Below are 20,509 nucleotides of genomic sequence, written 5' to 3' on the forward strand. Positions count from 1 at the left end.
CTGGCAAACAGAGGCTAGGGACACTATCCCTGCCCATCCTGGCTAATAGCCATTGATGGACCTATCCTCCATGAATTTATCTAGTTCTTTTTTGAACCCTGTTATGGTCTTGGCCTTCAAAACATCCTCTGGTAAGGAGTTCCACAGGTTGACTGTGCGTTGTGTGAAGAAAGTACGCTATATCCACTGAATCCCCTTGGTCCACATGCTTGTTGATCCCCTCAAAGAATTCTAGTAGATTGGTGGGGCTAGGGCCGGTGCAAGGATATTTTGAGCCATAGGCAAAACTTCCACCTTGCGCCCTCCCCCCACACATCGGTTCATTGAGTGGCAAATCCCAACGAGCCTTTATAGACCCCAGGGGCCAGCCTGCCCAGGGGTCAGCCGTGCGCAGGGGCTGTTCCCCAGACCAGGTTCACCCCTCCCCGCCCCTGAACTCCCCTGGAGGATGCAGGTGCACAGCCTCCCCGCAACCCCCCCCCACCTCACCCTGGCAGCCCCCGACCCGAGTCCACTCACTGGCTTTGCTGGGCTTGGGCCGCTGCAGTAGCTCGGCAGGGAAGAGCTGCCTTCTGAAGGCACCGAAAAGCCAGAGTGTCCCGCTTGCGGTGGCAAGCCCCAGCCATGAAGGAGCCGGCGCGGCGCAGGGGGGCAGCAGCCCTGCAAAGGTGGTGGTGCCACTAGCGGGGAGCAGCCACGCCCCCTGCCCCTCCTGCCAAGGCTGCAATGGATGCATGCAGGCACCGGCCCCCATGCGCCCCCCGGTTCCCCCCTCGCCTAGGGTTACCATATTTCAACAGCACCGGTCAGACGCTGGCTCCACGTGGAGGCAAAATGCACAGCCGGACTGCCACGCGCACAGTCCTTCCCCCACAGAGTGCTGAGGCAGCGGGAGGGGGGAGCTCCGGGAGGGGCAGCGGCTCACATGCTAGGGAACTGCAGAACCTGAGCGGAGCGAGGGGGGTGCCGGGGCACACACAGAGGCCGCCACCCACATGCATCTGCTGCAGCCTGCAGGAGCCTCCCCGGGGGGAGGCCACTGGGCCGCAGCCTGGGCAGAAGGGGCGAGGCTGCTCCCCGCTAGCAGCACCGCCGCCTTTGCAGGGCTGCTGCCCCCTGTGCTGCGCCGGCTCCTCCATGGCTGGGGCTCACCGCCCCCAGAAGCTGATGCTCTGGCTCTCCAGTGCCTCCGGAAGCTGGCTCCTCCCTGCTGAGCCAGGGCACTGCTTTTTAGCGCCCCCAACAACTTGGCGCCCTAGGCGACCGCCTAGTGGTTGCACCGGCGCTGGGTGAGGCATGATTTCCCTTTACTAAAACCATGTTGACTCTTCCTCAACAAATTATGTTCATCTATATGTCTGTCAATATTGTTCTTTATTATAGTTTCAACCAGTTTGCCTGGTACTGAAGTCAGGCTTACAGGCCTGTAATTGCCGGGATCACCTCTGAGGCCCATTTTAAAAATTGGCATCACATTAGCTATCCTCCAGTCATCTGATACAGAAGCTGACCAGGGGCATTGGGATGCCCTGCGATCCCCTCTGCCTTCCCACAAGTCTTAATGGCAAAAGAGAAAGAGGTGCTCTGTGGGATGGCTACCCAGAGTGCACCACTCCAAATAGCAATGCAAGTGTGAACACACTATTGCGCAGGCAGCTGTCAGTGTGAACACACAACAGCAGTTTTCTTTCTGCACTCTGAGTGGCGCTGTAACTTTTCCAGTGTAGATGTGCCCTGAGTGATTTCAGCAAAGGAGGAGAAAGAGTCTGATGGACTTCAGTTGGAAATTTCTGCAAGCAAGAGGAGGGAAGATATTATTGAAGTGCTTATCACCAGATTTTATAGATCTGGTGATCAAAGACTAACAGACTCAGGTGAACTCAACCTAAGCTCTTGGGAACTCTGAGTTATTTTTCACTGTGTTTTTGTGGGGACTGACCTGTTTAGGTTGAATTTGTTTTCTTTTATTGATGTTTCTGTATAACTGTGAAGGTAATGTATACAGATTATAAAGTAGCCATGTTATGCTGTTGAAATTAAGTTATGTTTCTTGATCATGATAAGATTTTATAAAATTGGTACTTAATTCTTAAGTTAATTCCTTTTGTTCTTTTTTGACTTGATTGTAGGGGAGGTTCACCCTGTGCAGTCCTTGCTAAAAATCCTCAATGACTGAATTCTGGGTCTCCATATGCTTTTCTATGGGAGTTGTTTTTAGGTACTAGGAGAAGGGCAGTGAAGTACACTCTAGCCCACCCAAAGGTTATATATATAAGGGTTACAGAGACCCCCTGGGTCTGGTATCTACATGCTAGTTCACCAGAGTGTCGTGTAAGGTCTACTACAAGCCTATGTCACACTCATCATCATCATGTTTATGAAATGCATGTGCAGATAATAGGTAAGGGGATATGTGTATATCTATAGGAAATTGTTTTTAAAGCCTTTAAGTTAAGGCAGGTGACCCAGGTTCCATAAGACAAAAGGTAAGAAACGCTTATCTCCCTGGCAGACCACTGTATATTGAGTGTCTTACAATGGAAGTCTATTTGCATACTGAGTCAAGTCCTAAGAAAGAGATTGTGGGAACATCAGGAGAAGAAATTAACAGGAAGAGGTAAAAGAGGGACAGGGGATCCTGTTCACAGGTGAAGAACAAAGGACTGGTCTAATATATCTAGTAGTACAGAGAGATGTGTTGGAATTCTTCATCTAGGAACATAAGCTGCCAGTGGGTTTGGTCTCAAAAAAGGTGAGTCTCAGTCATCTTTGTTGAAAAACACCATGAGAAGGACTTTGGGTAACCAGTACCTCATTAGACAAGAGGGCATCTTGTTAAGTAAGTTAAGGCTCTAGAATGCATGTTATTATATTTTCTATGTAACCCTTTTGTTTAAAATATTTCTGCTTGCTATCATTTGAATCTCTGTTCTTTGTTAAATAAACGTATACTTGCTTTCTGTATCAGAAACAAATCTAGTGCTGTGTGTCAAGCAGAGCTGTGTTCTCTGCTGTAACTAGTGAGCTATGATCTACTGTTCCTTTGGGTAGAGAGGATCTGGAAATTCTGTAAGCATTCAGTGAATCAGAGGCTGGACTCTGCAGGCGGATGCTTGGAGGGCTCAGGGGTTGGAGCATCTCTGTTGCTAGGGACAGTGGAGCCTTTGTAGGCTGAGAGGGGAATGCTTGTGTTGCCAGTAGCTGGTGGAATCAGGAAACTGACCCCTGGCAGGTACAGAAAAGTATTCCTTATGCTAAGGGCAGATGGTAGCAAGGTGACCCCTGAGCAACCTCAGGAAGTGTCACACCAACCAACATAGAATATTTATGGAATATTGATCCCGTCAAACTGACTTGATATTTAGGAGATCACAAGTTTGCTTGATTAAAAGGTAATGTTGGTGTAATATACTTGGACTTCTGTAAGGTGTTTGACCTGGTACCACACAACATTCTGAATAAAAAAATTAGAATATAAAATTAATATGGCACACATTAAATGAATTAAAAGCTGGCAACCTGATAGGTCTCAAAGTGTAGCTGTAAACAGAGATTCATCATTGAGTGGGTTTGTTTCCAGTGAGGTTCCACAGAGATTGGTTCTTGGCCTTACGCTATTTAACCTTTTTACCAAAGATCTGGAAGAAAGCAACATAAAAATCATCAGTGATAAAGTGTGCAGACAAAAATTGGGGGAGTAGTAAATAATTAAGAGGACAGGTCACGGATAGAGTGATCTGGATTGCTTGGTAAGCATGGCCCAAACAAACAATGTGTGTTTTTAAATGACTACATTCAAATGTATATATCTGGTCTACATTCTTTTTTCCCTATACTTACAGGATGTGTGACTCTATCCTGGGAAGCAGTGACTCTGAAAGAGACTTGGGAGTCCTGGTGGATAATCAGCTGAACATGAGTTTCCAGGATGATGCTGTGGCCAAAAGGGTTGTGATCCTTGGATACAGAAACAGTAGACTCTTGAGTAGGAGCTGAGGTGTTATTTTACCTCTGTTTGTTGCTGGTACAACCACTGCTGGAATACTGTGTCTAAATATGGTGTCCACAATTCAAGAAAGATGTTAATTGGAGAAGGTTCAGAGAAGAGCCATGAGAATGATTAAAGGATTAGAAAACATGCCCTATATGATACATGAAAGGAACTCCATCTATTTAGCTTAACAAAGGAAAGGGTAAGCAGTGACTTGATCACAATTTATAAGTCCTGTGACAAAGTTCCTCCTCTATCTTGGTGGGTCCTGCATGTATTGGCGGATTTTCTTGCCTCAGAGATTCACCATGTGAGTTGGGGAACAGCCCAGAGACCTTCCCCTCTGGGAGAATCCACAGTCCAGGTCAATTGGGAGGTTTGGGGGGAACCTGGGCCCGCCCTCTACTCCAAGTTCCAGCCCAGGGCCCTGTGGACTGCAGCTGTCTATAGTACCTCCTGTAACAGCTGCATGACAGCTACAACTCCCTGGGCTACTTCCCTGTGGCCTCCTCCAAACACCTTCCTTATTCTCACCACAGGACCCTCCTCCTGGTGTCTGATAACACTTGTGCTTCTCAGTCCTCCAGCAGCACACCCTCCCAGCTCCTCACACTCACACCACAAACTGAACTGAGCTCCTTTTTTAAAACCCAGGTGCCCTGATTAGCCTGCCTTAATTGATTCTAGAAGCTTCTTCTTAATTGGCTCCAGGTGTCCTAATTAGGCTGCCTGCCTTAACTGGTTCTAGCAGGTTCCTGATTACTCTATTACAGCCCCTACTCTGGTCACTCAGGGAACAGAAAACTACTCATCCAGTATATTTGCCCTCTACCAGACTCCTGTACCCCACTGGTCTCAGTCTGTCACAGTACCTACAGGGAGAAACAAATATTTGATTATAGACTCTTCAATCAAGCACAGAAAGGTATAACAGGATCTAAGAGCTGGTAGTTGAAGCTAGACAATTTCAGACTGAAAATATGGGATACATTTTTAACAGTGAGAGTAATTAACCATTGGAACAATTTCCCAAAGGTCGTGGTGGATTCTCCAGCACTGGCAATTTTTAAATCAATATTGGATATTTTTCTAAAATACATGCTCTAGGGATTTATTCTGGGAAAGAGCTATATGGCTCGTGTTATACAGGAGGTCAGAATAGATTATTACAATGATCCCTTCTGGCCTTAGAATCTGTGAACCTATAAAAATCAAATTATCTTAACCAACTAGTAATTCAAATCAGCAAAACATACAGCATCCCATTCATACCCAAGAGCCTTCCCCAAAAGCCCAAACAGATGGACTTTTCAGTATGCCAATAAGGTCAACAGATTTGGGGTATTTCAGAACAAATGGGGGTCTTCAATCTCATTTCATTTGTTGCAGGTCATCTTTAAACCAGTGTGCCAAGGCTGGGGAACAGGAAGCCTAGGGACTACCGTACTGATGGAGATCAAAAGAATATTATAGAGTACTACCAAAATCTCAAGAAAACGGGCTGTGTAGGAACAACATTCTCTCTGAAAGCCCTCTGAAAATCCTCTAGTTGCATTAGCTTCTGAGGATAGATCAACAAAATCCCTTGTCCCAACAGGATAGATGTGCCCTATCTTAGGAGGAAATGGTTGGTCCATGATATAGGTATAACGTCCAATAGTCTGCAAAAACAACAAGGAGTTCGGTGGCACCTTAAAGACTAACAGATTTATTTGGGCATAAGCTTTCGTGGATAAAAAAACCACTTCTTCAGATGCATGGAGTGAAAATTACAGATAAGGCATAAATATACTGGCACATGAAGAGAAGGGAGTTGCCTTACAAGTGGAGAACCAGTGTTGACAAGGCCAATTCAGTCAGGGTGGATGTGTTCTGCTCCCAATAATTGATGAGGAGGTGTCAATAACAAGAGATGGAAAATGTCTTTTGTAGTGAGCCAGCCACTCCCAGTCCCTATTCAAGCCCAAATTAATGGTGTTAAGTTTGCAAATGAATTGTAGCGCTGCAGTTTCTCTTTGAAGTCTGTTTTTGAAGATTTTTTTTTTTGAAGGATGGCTACTTTTAAATCTGTTATTGAATGTTCAGGGAGATTGAAGTGTTCTCCGACTGGCTTTTGTATGTTACCATTCCTGATGTCTGATTTGTGTCCATTTATTCTTTTACATAGAGACTATCCAGTTTGGCCAATGTACGTGGCAGAGGGGCATTGCTGGCACATGATGGCATATATCACATTAGTAGATGTGTAGGTAAATGAGCCCCTGATGGTGTGGCTGATGGTGTGGTTGGGTGTTGCTTCAATCTCCCTCCTACGCTTATGGCTGGATTCAGACAAAAAGGGCACACTGCCTCCTTGCCAAGGTCCTTTTGGTTCCAGGGGAACTGAATACCCAGCTGTAGATAACTGCACCAAGATTAGTCCAACAGTGATATTCAAACAAGTTTTAGTAATACACACAAAATCAGAGTCCTCATCCTTTACTACATCAGAATTGGCCAGCATTTTATTTATCACCAACTATTCCTTATCATAATGAACTAAAGAAAGCGGATGAAATTCTGGCCCTATCAAAATCACCTTCCTTTTCTCCCAAGCCGCCACAACTATACCAGAACTTGGCAGAGCTGTCCCACCCTCTTTGGTTGAAAGTAGCTATTTGGCAATTAAATAAGGATCTACAGGGCAGACTGGAAAAGTTATCACAAAATATGAACCCGTCCCAAAGCATAGCCTCTTGCCACTAACAAACTGTTTTAACTTCAAGGTGTCTTCCATCCCAAAGTTCTAATCTCTTCAACAACACAAATCTTGTAGTATTATTATTTTTTTAAATAATTCAGTATGTATTCCCATCCAATGCAGCTGCTTTCCATCAGATCCTGTAGGAAATTAGACATTTTATATTTAAATCCCTATGTCACTAGGATCTGAACCTTTTTGGGGGGAGGGAGGGCTTTACCCCAACTTCCTGCATTATCTTTTAATTTAATGATTTCTTCATGGCTCTAGGCTTCCATGATAAATGATATTTACCTTCATGTGTGAGATAAAGATGTGAACACAAATAATTCTAAAGGTAGGCCGTGGGTTTGAGTAAATATACCAATTAATAGTTAAACTCTGAAAGCCACATTGCTCCCTTGCATCCTGAGCTGAGGGATTTCTTTCTTGATAACTTGGCTTACATAAGAGTGATACTCACAGAGGCAAGTCTTTGTTGTAAGATATTGATCATGGAAGCTATTATCTATAATAATAGGGCCAGTTATAATAGTAATATTAATTTCATCTTAATTGCTCATTGTGGACTGTCATAGTATCTAAATGCCTCAGAAAGGGCAGGTTTTTTCAGCAAACAGTATTTTAGTATTGTGCCATCCTTTTATTGCACAATTGCTAAACAAGTTAAAAGGAAATAGAAAAAAATCACTGTCTTCATCTTCAAAGACTTCATTATAATTAACGCACATGGAGAGAGATTCTTTGCTACTCAAACAATGAGGAGAATATTTTGTTTGATATCCTTGTAACAGCACCAGGGACAGAATATTGTGACAAGAAGGTTCCATTAGGGCTTAACAGATGGAATTGGCCATTTGGGAAGCGGACAGCTGGGGAATGGTCAGTAGGAAACTGACAACTGTGAGGAACGGATGGATGCTAGGCAGCTGCAAATGACAATTGGGAATGTTAGATATATGGGAACAACCGTTAGGAACTGGGCAGCTTGAGAGTGGGAAATGGGAACTAAGCAGTTAGGCATGACTGTGGGACTGTTGGAAGTGACAGTTAGGAATGGCAGGTGGGGCTGGGCGTTTTGGGAGTGAGATTTGAGAGTGATAGCTGGGAATAGCAGATGGAAAATGGACAGTTAGAAAGAAAGGGGAAAAAATGAAGAAAATGCAGTGACAACAGCAGGGAAGCCAGTGGGGAGGGAAAAATGTGAACCATCAGGAAGGAAGAGATAACAGAATTCATGGTAGAGTGTGTGTGAGGAGGACACTGTCCGTTACATACTAAAGAGCTGAAGGAAGGGAAAGGGCAATTGAAAAAAAAGTGAATTTCTAGTTAATTCTCTCACTGTGCTGAGAACATGGAAAAGTGAAAGTCTGCTGTTGTGCACTTTGTTTAATTATGCAAATACAATCTCTTTCCCTATTGAAAAATTATCTGTAAGGTAGTAAATTTTATTGAGAGTGAAACAGGTTCAGGTACAAATACAGCTAATAAAGTAGTTATTTATATAACATGGTATGATGACTTGGGGTTCCAGCTATGAGTACCAGAATAGGATCATTATTTTCAGTCTTGTCCCATTAATAGTAGAAGGGATGGAATCTTGGGACTAGAAAATTCCATAGCTGTAGAAATCTGAGCAGCTAGACAGTGAAAATGGGGGTTATGAAGAAAGTGGGGCAGGATCCCTTGGAACAAAGAAGGGGAATAGACCATTAGGAAGGAATCAGGGTAAAGTGTGTGAGGGGAGTAGTGTCATGGACATGAAAGTGAGTGAAAGGAAAAGAATTGGTGGAGGATGTAGAGGAGGCTTTGCCTGGTTTGATTTGAGTCAGATTATAATATCCTTAACGTCTGCTGAGCTGCCTTTGTGCGTCAGATTTTCCTTCCCATTTTCATATTTCACCAGCCTCCACTGAAGAGAGAGGGAAAAAAATAAAGAAAAACAACAGAAAACATGACAAGGAAAACATGGTTAAGGCAAGAAAAATGACAGAGAACCCCCCCTAAAAAGATGAGTGAGATCCTGGTTATTATCTCTGACGGGAGTGAATTTCTGCCTGACCATTTTTAAAAATAGAAAAATAAAATCTATTATTTTATTTTGTTGAATAAATTATTCTAAGACAACGGTTTGTTCTTTAGGGGGAGAGACAAACAGATTCAGGGGGTCAGCCAGGAGTACTGAGATATGTGTGTAAGATGGCATGAGGATGTGTGGTTGTAGCGCAAGTAACAGAAAAAGGAACTCAGGCAGCAGAATGACCCAATAATAAATAAATCAGCAATACTTTGCAATGGTGTAATGTGACGAACTGGGACTGTTCTTACTGTGGTCTGTGAATGCTGACAGGGGAGTGGGGCTAGGATAGTCTGCCCGAAGGCGAATACCTGGGCGTGTAACATGAGAGCCCAGGTGACACCGTGGCCCGGGAAACTGAACAAAGGCTGTGGGAGGGGTCGCTGAGGGCAGAGTCTGGGAAGCTGGGTGGTGAGATGGTGGGGAGGTAGAGATTGCTCTGACCTCCCAAGGGGGCGGGGATGCCCTGGGACCCCAAGATGGACCTAACTGAGGGGGTCCCTGTTGTCTGTGCCTGCAAGACCTGTCTTGGACTGTATTCCTGTCATCCAAATAAACCTTCTGCTTTACTGGCTGGCTGAGAGTCATGGTGAATCGCAGGAAACCGGGGGTGCAGGGCCCTGAGTTCCCCAATACTCCGTGACAACTGGTGGCAGCGGCGGGATCTACTGCACCCCGTGGACGGCGCTTCCTGCAGTAAGTGACTGGGGAGCAGTAAAACGAAGGGGGATTGACGGGGACCAGGCGTGCTGAAGAGTGAGAGAGGGACGGTTATTACCCCTGGGAGTGTGTGACCAGCGAGAAGGACTTTTGCAGTAACAGGGTCCCCCGGGGGGATCGCAGCGAGTGGTCCCAGGGGCGGAGGAGTCTGCAGCTTGACCCTGGCAGAGAGGTGGTGACCTCGAGAAGGGCTGGCACACTAGGGGTCTCCCTGGGAACTGTGGGGAGCTGTGAGCACACAGGCCGGTGAGTGGCCAGCAGGAAGATGTATGCCAAGCGGCTTAAGAGCGACCTGGTGGAGCTGTGCAAGCAGAGGGGGCTGTGCATTGGGAGGTTCACCAAAGCACAGCTCATTGCCCGGCTGGAGGCGGAAGATCGCGCGAATGAACTGATCCCTGTGCCTCAGGGAAGCAGCCTGGCAAATGCAGCGCAGGCACCAGAGTCTGTCCCAGCTGGGAGTGGTCAGCCGGCTGCTGAGGGCTTCCCGAGACCCCTCCTTCCTATGCCTAGGGGAAGGGTGGGGAGGAACCCAGCAAATACCGAAGGCGCCGTGACCCCCCGGGCCAGCAGGGAATCCTCCCGGTGAAGCTCGCCGGCCAGCAGAGGATCCTCCTGGCGACGTTCGGCATCCGTGGAGTGGAATTGGCTGGAATGGGAGAAAGAGCTAAAACTGAGAGAGCTGGAGGATCGTGAACAACAGAGACAGCATGAACGGGAGGAGAAAGAGAGACAGAGACAGCATGAAGAGAGACAGCGTCAGCATGAACGGGAGGAGAAAGAGAGACAGAGACAGCATGAACTGGAACTGGCGAGACTGAGGGGCAGCGAACCCCCAGCTGCGGTGAGTGAGGGGGGGCCCAGGACTGCACGGAGCTTTGATAAGTGCATCCTGGCCCCACGCAAGGAGGGGGAGGACATGGATGACTTCCTGGAGGCCTTTGAGACGGCCTGCGAGCTGCACCGGGTTGATCCCGCGGACAGACTCCGGGTCCTTACCCCCTTACTGGACCCCAAAGCCGTGGCATTGTACCGCCAACTGGAAGAGGCAGAGAAAGGGGACTACGAACTATTCAAAAAGGCCCTGCTACGTGAGTTTGGGCTGACTCCTGAGATGTACCGGGAAAGGTTCCGGAGTCAGGATAAAACCCCTGAGATCTCCTATCTGCAACTAGCCGTCCGCATGGAAGGATACGCCAGCAAGTGGGCTGATGGGGCCCAGACGAAGGAGGACCTGGTCAAACTGCTGGTACTGGAGCAACTGTATGAGCGGTGCCCATCTGACCTGAGGCTGTGGTTGGTGGACAGAAAGCCAGAGAACCCGCGACATGCAGGCCGGCTGGCCGATGAGTTTGTAAAGAGCCGGTCAGGAGATAACAGGGAGGAGTCCCAAAGGAACAGTCCCACCACAACGCAGAGAGAGAGTCACCATGGGACCTCCCCGTGGGAAAATACAGAAAAACCCCATCAAAGGGGAACATCCGGCGTCAGGACCATCCGACCCACTCGGGGGGACCCATGGGACGTGGGCTGCTACCACTGTGGCCAAAAAGGCCACATACGGGCCCAGTGCCCCAGGCTCGGGGACAGACTGAGCAGACCGAACCCACAGAGGGTTGACTGGGTAGAGACCCAGCCCGGCGAGAGGCAGCATTCCCAGGGAAGGGGGGCTGGCAGAGTACCACCTGCTAAGGAGGGAGGAGAGCACCAGGCCAGCTCCTCTAGGGGGCTGGATGCTCCAGACTCAGGGTTTTTGGTTTATACGGTGGGCGCGGGGCTGTCCCTCCGGAGAGAGTACCTTGTTCCCCTGGAGGTGGATGGGAGGAAGGTCAATGGATACTGGGATACGGGCGCAGAGGTGACGCTGGCCCGGCCCGAGGTGGTGGCCCCAGATCAGGTGGTGCCCAACACCTACCTGACCCTGACGGGGGTGGGCGGAACACCAGTCAAAGTGCCCATGGGAAGGGTACACCTGAAGTGGGGGGCCAAGGAGGGCCCCAAGGATGTGGGGGTGCACCCGTATTTGCCCACTGAGGTATTGATGGGGGGGGACCTGGAGAACTGGCCAAGCAACCCCCAAAGGGCACTGGTTGTGACCCGCAGTCAGAGCCGGCGAGGGGCACTGCGCCCTGGCCTTGGGGTGGGGTGCCTTGCCTGAGGCGCAGGACCCTAACCCGGTGGGGAGGGAACGCCCAGGGACACGGCTCAGGGAGGCTGCAGCTTCAGACCCAGCGGGCGAGAAAGAGCAGGTGGCCATCCCTGTCCCAGCTGCTGAGTTCCAGGCCGAGTTGCAGAGAGATCCCTCCTTGCGGAAGATAAGGGACCTGGCCGACCTCCATGCGGTACAGACCATGGGACGAGGTGGCCGGAAAAGGTTCCTGTGGGAGAAGGGGTTCCTGTACCGAGAATGGGCTCCCCCAGGGAAAATGGAGTCAGGGGGGATCAGGAGGCAGCTGGTGGTTCCCCAGAAGTATCGCCGCCAGCTGCTGTGCCGGGCCCATGACATTCCCCTCTCAGGGCACCAGGGAACCTGGCGTACCCAGCAGAGGCTGCTACGGAGCTTTTACTGGCCTGGGGTCTTTGTTACTGTCCGACAGTACTGCGGATCCTGTGACCCCTGTCAGAGGGGGAGGAAGGCCTGGGACAAGGGGAAAACAGCTTTAGGACCCTTGCCCAGCATAAAGGATCCTTTCCGGAGGGTGGCCAAGGTTAAAAGGGCGGCTCTAAACCAAGAGAGCCCAAAGCACAGACCTCCAGACTGGAGCGCTGGGAGAAGACCACAGCCCAGTTGGAACCCCAGAGGTATGGGGGTGGGAAAAGGGCACAGGCCGCATAAACCTTCCCACATGCGAACTGCAAGTGCCATCAAGCACCCCCGACCTAAGGGGGGGCGTGAAACTGGAGGGGCCTGGTGTAATTCTCACCAAGGAATGGGAGGGATGCGGGGGCATCCATGGGAACGGGGGTAGGTTCGAACTTCCCCGGGTCACTGGCTAAAGTGACCCTGTTCAGTTCGGTCTCGAAGGGGGGAGATGTGACGAACTGGGACTGTTCTTACTGTGGTCTGTGAATGCTGACAGGGGAGTGGGGCTAGGATAGTCTGCCCGAAGGCGAATACCTGGGCGTGTAACATGAGAGCCCAGGTGACACCATGGCCCGGGAAACTGAACAAAGGCTGTGGGAGGGGTCGCTGAGGGCAGAGTCTGGGAAGCTGGGTGGTGAGATGGTGGGGAGGCAGAGATTGCTCTGACCTCCCAAGGGGGCGGGGATGCCCTGGGACCCCAAGATGGACCTAACTGAGGGGGTCCCTGTTGTCTGTGCCTGCAAGACCTGTCTTGGACTGTATTCCTGTCATCCAAATAAACCTTCTGCTTTACTGGCTGGCTGAGAGTCATGGTGAATCGCAGGAAACCGGGGGTGCAGGGCCCTGAGTTCCCCAATACTCCGTGACATGTAACAGTCACCATTTTAGGAAGAGGAGTTTTAGAAACATGAATTAACTTAACCTCACCATGCTCTTGTGAAGATAGGTGAGCATTTTATTGTACCCATTTTAATGACAAAGGAACTGAAGCACAGCTCCAGGAAGGTATTTAGGCTCATGATTTCCATTGCAATTACTGAAAGTTAGGAGCCTAGCTAGCTACATCTGTGGATCCGGGCCCGAGGGGTGACTAGTTTAAGGTCACACAACAAGTTTAAACCAAGAAGAGAACTCAGGTCTGTGCCTCAGAGAATGGTTCTACTGCAAAATGTTACTCTCTAAAAATAGCAGCATGGATTTCCCGGTGTATGGTCTGTGACGGGTGCTATACCAAACATGCTTCCTTTCCAAGGAAATGGCTTTCTAACTGCCCAGCGCACACAGCCTAGAATCTGAGGGTCAAACTGAATTTCTTCCTCCTGGCCTATCCTCACAATCCGGGCTGTGCAAGACCAAGCGCCTCTCCCTGGCACGGGCGGGACCCTCAGTGAGTTCACCCGAGCTCCGTGCGCCCCGCCGGACACGGTGGGACTGAGCAGGCGGGAGTTCGCCTAGTGAGGCTAGGGCGCCCCTCGTTTGCGGCAGACTGTGCGCACAGGGGATGGAGGGTCTGGGCCGGGGTCCGCAGCCTGAGCGCTTCGCCAGGAGAGGCAGGGACCGGGCACCCAACCTGGCTCCCTCCACCCCAACCTGGGGACGCCGCCCGGGCCCCGCGGCCCCTGCCCCGGATGGCAAGGGCGGCGGCGCGACAGACACGGGTTGGGGGCGGGTGCGCGCGCTAGCGCCAGCGCCGCCCGCTGACCGGGCTCGCCCCCCCGCTCAGTCTTTGGGGCGCGCGCCCGCCTTCTCGCCACGGGGGAGGGTGGCACGGGCACGAGCACGAGCGCCGCTGCGCGAGCCCTCAGCCCGTTCAGTGACAGCCCGCAGCCGAAGATGGTGGCGGCGGAGACCCGCACCCCTTTGCACCCGCACTCCCACGGCCGCGCCTGAGCCGGCAGCCCCGGTCCCGGCGCCCCCGCCTGGAGGAGCGGGCGGCAGCGCCCCCCCGCTATCGCCCGGGCGCGGAGCTCCTTGCCCTCGGCGGCACGGCGCCTCCCAGCCAGAAGGGTAATTGAATTAACTCGCCAGCAGGGAGCCGGGGCCGCCAGGGACCCCGCGGCCCCCGGACGCAGACACGAGCGGAGGCGGCGGCCGCCCCAAGCGGTGAGCCCGGCTGGCGGCGCCTGCGCCTGGCCTTGGCGGAGCCGGGCGGCTGGCAGCTGAGGGGGCTGCCGCTCCACGGCGCTCCGGCGGGACTGCGGGGGCCGACCCCCCCTTCCCGGCCGGTCCCTGCGCGCCGGGAGCCCGTCAGGAAAGAGCGGGGCGGCTCCGAGGCCGAAGGCCCCACCGGTGGGAGTGGAGCCCCCACCCCGGCGAGTGCGAACGGCCGCGCCAGCCCCTGGGGGCGACAGGGAGCAGCACAGGCCGTCGGCTGCCGCACCACAGCGTGGCGGCTGCGTCTCCCAGGCGTCCCGAGGCTGCTGGTGCGAGGGGAATTTTGGGGACAAGGAAAATAACCCAGCACCAAGCGCTGGGCCGCCTCGGCCCTGCCGGAGCAGCGCGGGCTGCGGGCGGGAGCCAGACAGGGCCAAGTCGGGCTTGTTCCTCCGTGTCAACGTCAGGAGTGGGGATGGTGCGGCCGCGGTGAGAGCCACACGCTGCTAACAGCCTGGCCTGGGGAGGCAAGGGGCTTTCTCCCTTCCGCTTCGGTAAGCTGCAAAAAAGATGGAGAAGAGATCTTTTCCCGAAGGGGACTGCTTGTCACTCTCCCGAGACTGATCTGCACTTATTGGAAAGGACCTGGGGAGTGACAGCAAAACTGCAACTAACTTGGAACAAATCGCGGCCAGTTTGTGGACAGCCCGCCGGACATATCTACTACAGCGTTAGATTGGAATATGTGGGCCTGCCTAGCTCCCAGTCTCCTGTTTGTCTTGCCCCGTTTGAAGGATGAGTAACTGAATCATGTGGGCCTGCCTGGCGGTTTCTTTAAACAGGCAGTGATTTCTCAAGGAATTTAAAAGCAACTGTTCTAGGAAAAGCCCCAAGTCAGAAAGTTAAAGGATCACTCTATTTATTGTTTTTAAAGTCCTAAGGACCCATCTCCTAAAGTGCTTAAAGAAAATTTGACAACATGGCTTCCCCACCACACCAGCAGTTACTGCATCACCACAGCACTGAGGTGAGCTGTGACTCCAGTGGAGACAGTAACAGTGTGATGGTCAGAATCAACCCCAAACAGCACCAGGGTTGCTCCTCTTCCAAGCATTGCAAGTACAGCATCTCCTCCAGCTGTAGCAGCTCTGGGGAGTCAGGAGGTGCCCGCAGAGCAACAGGAGGAGGGGGAAGCAGTGGTGCAGGTTTGCGCAAGAAGAAGCTGCCGCAGCTTTTTGAGAGAGCCTCCTCCAAGTGGTGGAACCCTAAGTTCGACTCCAACAACCTGGAAGAGGCCTGTATGGAGAGATGCTTCCCGCAGACCCAGCGTAGGTTTCGCTATGCCCTTTTCTACATAGGTGTGGCCTGTCTCCTCTGGGGTATATATTTTGGAATCCACATGAGAGAGAAACTGATTGTCTTCATGGTGCCAGCTCTGTGCTTCCTCTTAGTATGTGTAGCCTTTTTTCTGTTCACTTTCACTAAGACCTATGCCCAGCATTATGTGTGGACCTCACTGATCCTCACCCTCCTGGTTTTTATTTTGACGCTGGCTCCACAGTTCCAAGTTTTGACACCTATCTCAGGAAGTGATGACACATCCAATCATACTCCCCCTGTGAGAGCCACAGACACTTGCCTTTCTCAAGTAGGCAGTTTTTCTATGTGTGTTGAAGTGCTCTTGTTGCTCTACACAGTAATGCACTTACCTTTGTATTTAAGCTTGTTTCTGGGACTATCCTACTCAGTCCTTTTTGAAACCTTCGGTTATCATTTCAGTGATGAGGACTGCTTCGCACCCCTTGGAGCCAGTGTAATTTACTGGGAACTGCTGAGTAAAGCCTTGCTTCACATCTGTATCCATGCTATCGGTATTCATTTATTTATCATGTCTGAAGTCAGATCAAGGAGCACATTCTTGAAAGTGGGGCAATCAATCATGCATGGAAAAGATTTGGAAGTGGAAAAAGCACTGAAAGAGAGGATGATTCATTCTGTGATGCCAAGAATAATAGCTGATGACTTAATGAAACAGGGGGATGACGAAAGTGAGAACTCTGTCAAACGTCATTCCACCTCAAGCCCCAAAAACAGGAAGAAAAAACCCTCCATACAGAAAACCCCCATTATATTCCGTCCTTTTAAAATGCAGCAGATTGAACAAGTGAGTATTTTGTTTGCGGATATTGTTGGCTTTACTAAAATGAGTGCAAACAAATCTGCCCATGCATTGGTGGGGCTTTTGAACGATCTGTTTGGCCGCTTTGACCGTCTGTGTGAGGACACCAAATGTGAGAAGATAAGTACTTTGGGAGACTGTTATTATTGTGTAGCAGGATGCCCAGAGCCCCGAGCGGATCATGCCTATTGCTGCATTGAGATGGGTTTGGGTATGATTAAAGCCATAGAGCAGTTTTGCCAAGAGAAAAAAGAAATGGTGAACATGAGAGTTGGAGTTCACACTGGGACAGTCCTTTGTGGCATTTTGGGGATGAGGAGGTTTAAGTTTGATGTGTGGTCCAATGATGTCAACTTGGCCAATCTAATGGAGCAGTTGGGAGTGGCTGGAAAGGTCCATATTTCGGAAGCTACTGCCAAATATTTGGATGACCGTTACGAAATGGAGGATGGAAAGGTGATTGAACGAGTTGGCCAGAGTGTGGTAGCTGACCAGTTAAAAGGTATGTGCTTTATTGTGTAATGAATCTTTAATGAGGGGGAATGTACAAGGTTTCCTGTTAACTGACCTGTGCTTTACTGACCTAGGCAAATTGAGTAGGTTTTACATTTACCAGTACAAGCTGGAACTCAGCAACTTAACAGAAACTGCAGAATGTGACACTTCAAGCAGGGATGACAGGTGTGAAAGAACTTCTAAAGAACTTGCAATATTTGCTGACTTCAAAATTCCTTAACTCCCATGTGGGAATGTCACATAATAGAAAGTAGACTGTTAAATGTCTTCATTATTCAACAAAATGTTCTTGTTTCAATACAGTGCGACATCTTCCTAATTAACTTCTTGTGCCATACATAAGGCATGTGTGTCAAGTATCAGGGGGTAGCCGTGTTAGTCTGTATCTACAAAAACAACAAAGAGTCTGGTGGCACCTTAAAGACTAACAGATTTATTTGGGCATAAGCTTTCGTGAGTAAAAACCTCACTTCTTCGGATGCATAGAGTGAAAGCTACAGATGCAGGCATTATATACAGACACATGGAGAGCAGTGTGTTTTGCAGGCTTATATATAAAAATTGTGAGGTTTTGGTACTGAAAGTTGGATTTTAACCACTTACAAAAAAAAAAAATGACTTAACGCTAGTTATTTACTATCTGAATAGGCATTTTGGTGGGAAATGACACATGGATTCATAGAAGAAAACTGAGCAGTGTGTATAGCTGGCAGTTTGATAGCAAGTTGTTACAGCTGTGGAGTTAAAACTTGGAGTTGGAAAAAACTACTCAAGATGGTTCACTGAGCTAATAAATGCTCTAATCTTTGTGGCTCTAAGAAAAGTTCAGGTACATGCAACAAATACAAACTTGGTATTAAGAGAGGAAAAATAGATCTCTCCAATATCTTTCATTGTTTATATGGATGTCTAATATTCACTTTTTCTTTGGTGATCATTTTAAATAGAAATCCTTGATTTTTTTTGGATAAAGAAAAGAATGCTTGAGAGTGCATGTATAAATGATTGAAGTATTGTGGATCTAACTGCATCTGTCTTTGAACATATATCTTTTCTGATATCTAAAACTCTGCCGCATTGTGAGTGCATACATCACAAGCATTTTCTGTTTCTACGATGTCATGCGAGTGGTGCAGATGCATTCTTTGCCCTGCAGAGTTTACTGTTGAAATTGGATAATAGATGAAATGAGAGCGGGAGTGGAATGTAGCAGAAAATAAAAAGTATTTGAGATTGTTTAGGTTAGGCATGATTTTTACAGCTCTTATATTTTTTCATTGTACATAAGAGCTTGTGGAGGACATGAAGGGGCAGAACTTGTGGGAACCGTATGGAGAAAGAAGGTTGATTATTGGTGGTAACAAGGTGAGAAGTAAGGTCAGAAGGCTCATGGGTAGGCCAGTGAATATGGACATTAGGAGAGTAGTGCAAAACAATGGGGTAGTAGAGTGAGTGAGTGACAGTGAGTTGGTATAATAGATGAGCAGAGGGGTAAAGTCAAATCACATATGGCAGAGAGCTGTTATGGTGAAAATATTACCCATTTTCTTGATGAGAACATTGAGTTATTTGTCCTTATAGATGCGATGCTAAGGTAATGATGTGTGAAGTGTAGATGGAAGGGGTGCTAGAGAGAGAAACGGGTGGTAACACAGGTGGTTGGAGGCTCTGAAGGCACAGTTGGAGGCATTGAAGCAGAATCAGGGCTTCTTATTTTACTCAGAGTTTGGGTCAGGGATTTTTATTTTACTTGATGCTGGTAAAAAGTGTTGATACAATTGACAGCTGAGGATACTGAAATCTTTAAGCTTCATTTAAAGAGGGATAGGCAAGAATATACTTTTTAAAAAGTCAGATATTGGAAAAGCTGTCCCATTACTGACCTAGGTTGACTCTGGCCTTTCTGGTAATTGGAAAGGTTGTGGATAAACAACTCTGATTCCTTGATTGTTGTCAAACTGTGTACTGAGATAGGTATGTTTCAAAGCTGTCCTTGTGTTGGTGGATGAGGATCTAGTAATGGATGAAGATTAAATCCCCTTGCTGGTCTTATTAGGTCTATCTGCTGCCTTCAGAATCATTGATCACAATGTGGTATTCATACACTTGTGCATGACAGCAAAAGTTGTTGGTGCTACTGTTATGTGAATTTGTTATCTTCCAAGGAGATCACGAAGTGGAGTGTAGAGCAATAATTGCTCTACCTCGAGGTTGCTCTCTTGTGGTCTTCGAGGTTCCATTTTGTCTTCACATAAGTATAGAAGGCCATTAAGAGGGTTAGTAAGGAAGCATGGGTTGTATTGTTTCCAATATGCTCATTACACTCAGCTATAGATTCCTCTCTCATAGTGCCTTTCACAGTATCTGGTGGTGACTAGGAGGTTGTGAACAAGGGCAAATTGATTGAGGCTTCATCTGTAAGACAGAAATGATGTTATTGGGTTGGGGGAAAAGAAGAAATGGTTAAAAAAAATTCTATCCCGCTGAGTGTGTGTGTTGTGTATGTCACACGTTTGCATCATAAGAGTCTGATTAGAATCCCTTTTGTTATCTCTGGATGATAATTTGTCCGTGGTAGCCAAGTTTTTTTTATTTTTATTTGTGTTTGGCTAGGAGCTAGCAATCTTTTCTTTCCAAATTGACCATGCCTCTGTAATTCATGCCTTTCTCCCTTCCAGTCTTGATTACTAAAATGTGCTGTACACAGGGTTACACGTTAAATCCATTCAGAACTGACAGCTAGTGCAGTACCAGCAACCTGTTTGTTAACCAGAATATCCTGCTATGAGCATATTTAACAAGAGCTTCATGGTCTGTACTGGCTGCCTGTGGTTTTCTTTTCGGAGTTTAAGGTATTGATATTGACCTAAAAATGGTTTAAGAGTTTTCTGCCTGAAAGACTGCCTCTCTATGCTATAGTGGTGCTGTTAAATTTTGTGGAGGCACTTGAGTTAGACTCCTCTCAGTATAGGAAGTGGATTTAACCTATTATACTATCAAACAGAGATTAGATGGTAATGTCTTTTAAAGGGATGTTATCAAATTAAATATCACATTTTTCTTTTTTTTTTACTTATAATTATTATAAAAAAATTAGAAAGATGTTTTTTTTTCCCCAATTTATTTCGTGCCTTTGACAGTATTTCATGTGTAGTCAGTTTCACCTGTCGCTATATGAAAGACTTGCACAAATAGTGAAAGAGAAAAGAAGTAGGGTAAATAAGGAAATGTGAATTTTTTAAAGCACAAAATTTGGCAGGGACTCCAGTAGGCGTAGAACCTGCTTTTAACTAAATTTTGAAAATGGACTAGTTTTCAAGTTAAAGGTGTTTGGATTAAAACTGGGACCTAGAGATGAAAGACAGTACCAATGAATACATTTTTTTCTAGCGCCCTTCACTTGTGCCCCCCCTACCCTGTTCATGGAACAATTACTTTAATGAGGAAAATGTGAAATATATAAAGTTTTTTTTCTCCCTTCTCTTGTTATAGATCAGCAACTATACTTCTTACTTAGATCTTCTTACTTGTTCTTTACATATATACCTCTATCCCGATATAACGTGACCAGATATAACATGAATTCAGATATAACGCGGTAAAGCAGTGCT

General features: G+C 48.2%; 1 protein-coding gene across 2 annotated transcripts in view; it reads left to right on the forward strand.

The window, feature by feature from the left end:
- The first annotated feature begins 13,943 nt into the window (after positions 1–13,943).
- Positions 13,944–20,509, forward strand: part of ADCY9 (adenylate cyclase 9) — a 179,674-nt gene continuing 173,108 nt past the window's right edge. For both annotated transcript variants that reach the window (XM_054043043.1, XM_054043044.1), the window contains exon 1: positions 13,944–16,884. In XM_054043043.1, the coding sequence (XP_053899018.1) occupies positions 15,183–16,884 (1,702 nt within the window). In that variant the 5' untranslated portion in view covers positions 13,944–15,182. The remainder of the gene's footprint in view (positions 16,885–20,509) is intronic.

Source organism: Malaclemys terrapin, chromosome 10 (assembly GCF_027887155.1).
Source record: "Malaclemys terrapin pileata isolate rMalTer1 chromosome 10, rMalTer1.hap1, whole genome shotgun sequence".
NCBI lineage: Eukaryota > Metazoa > Chordata > Testudines > Emydidae > Malaclemys > Malaclemys terrapin.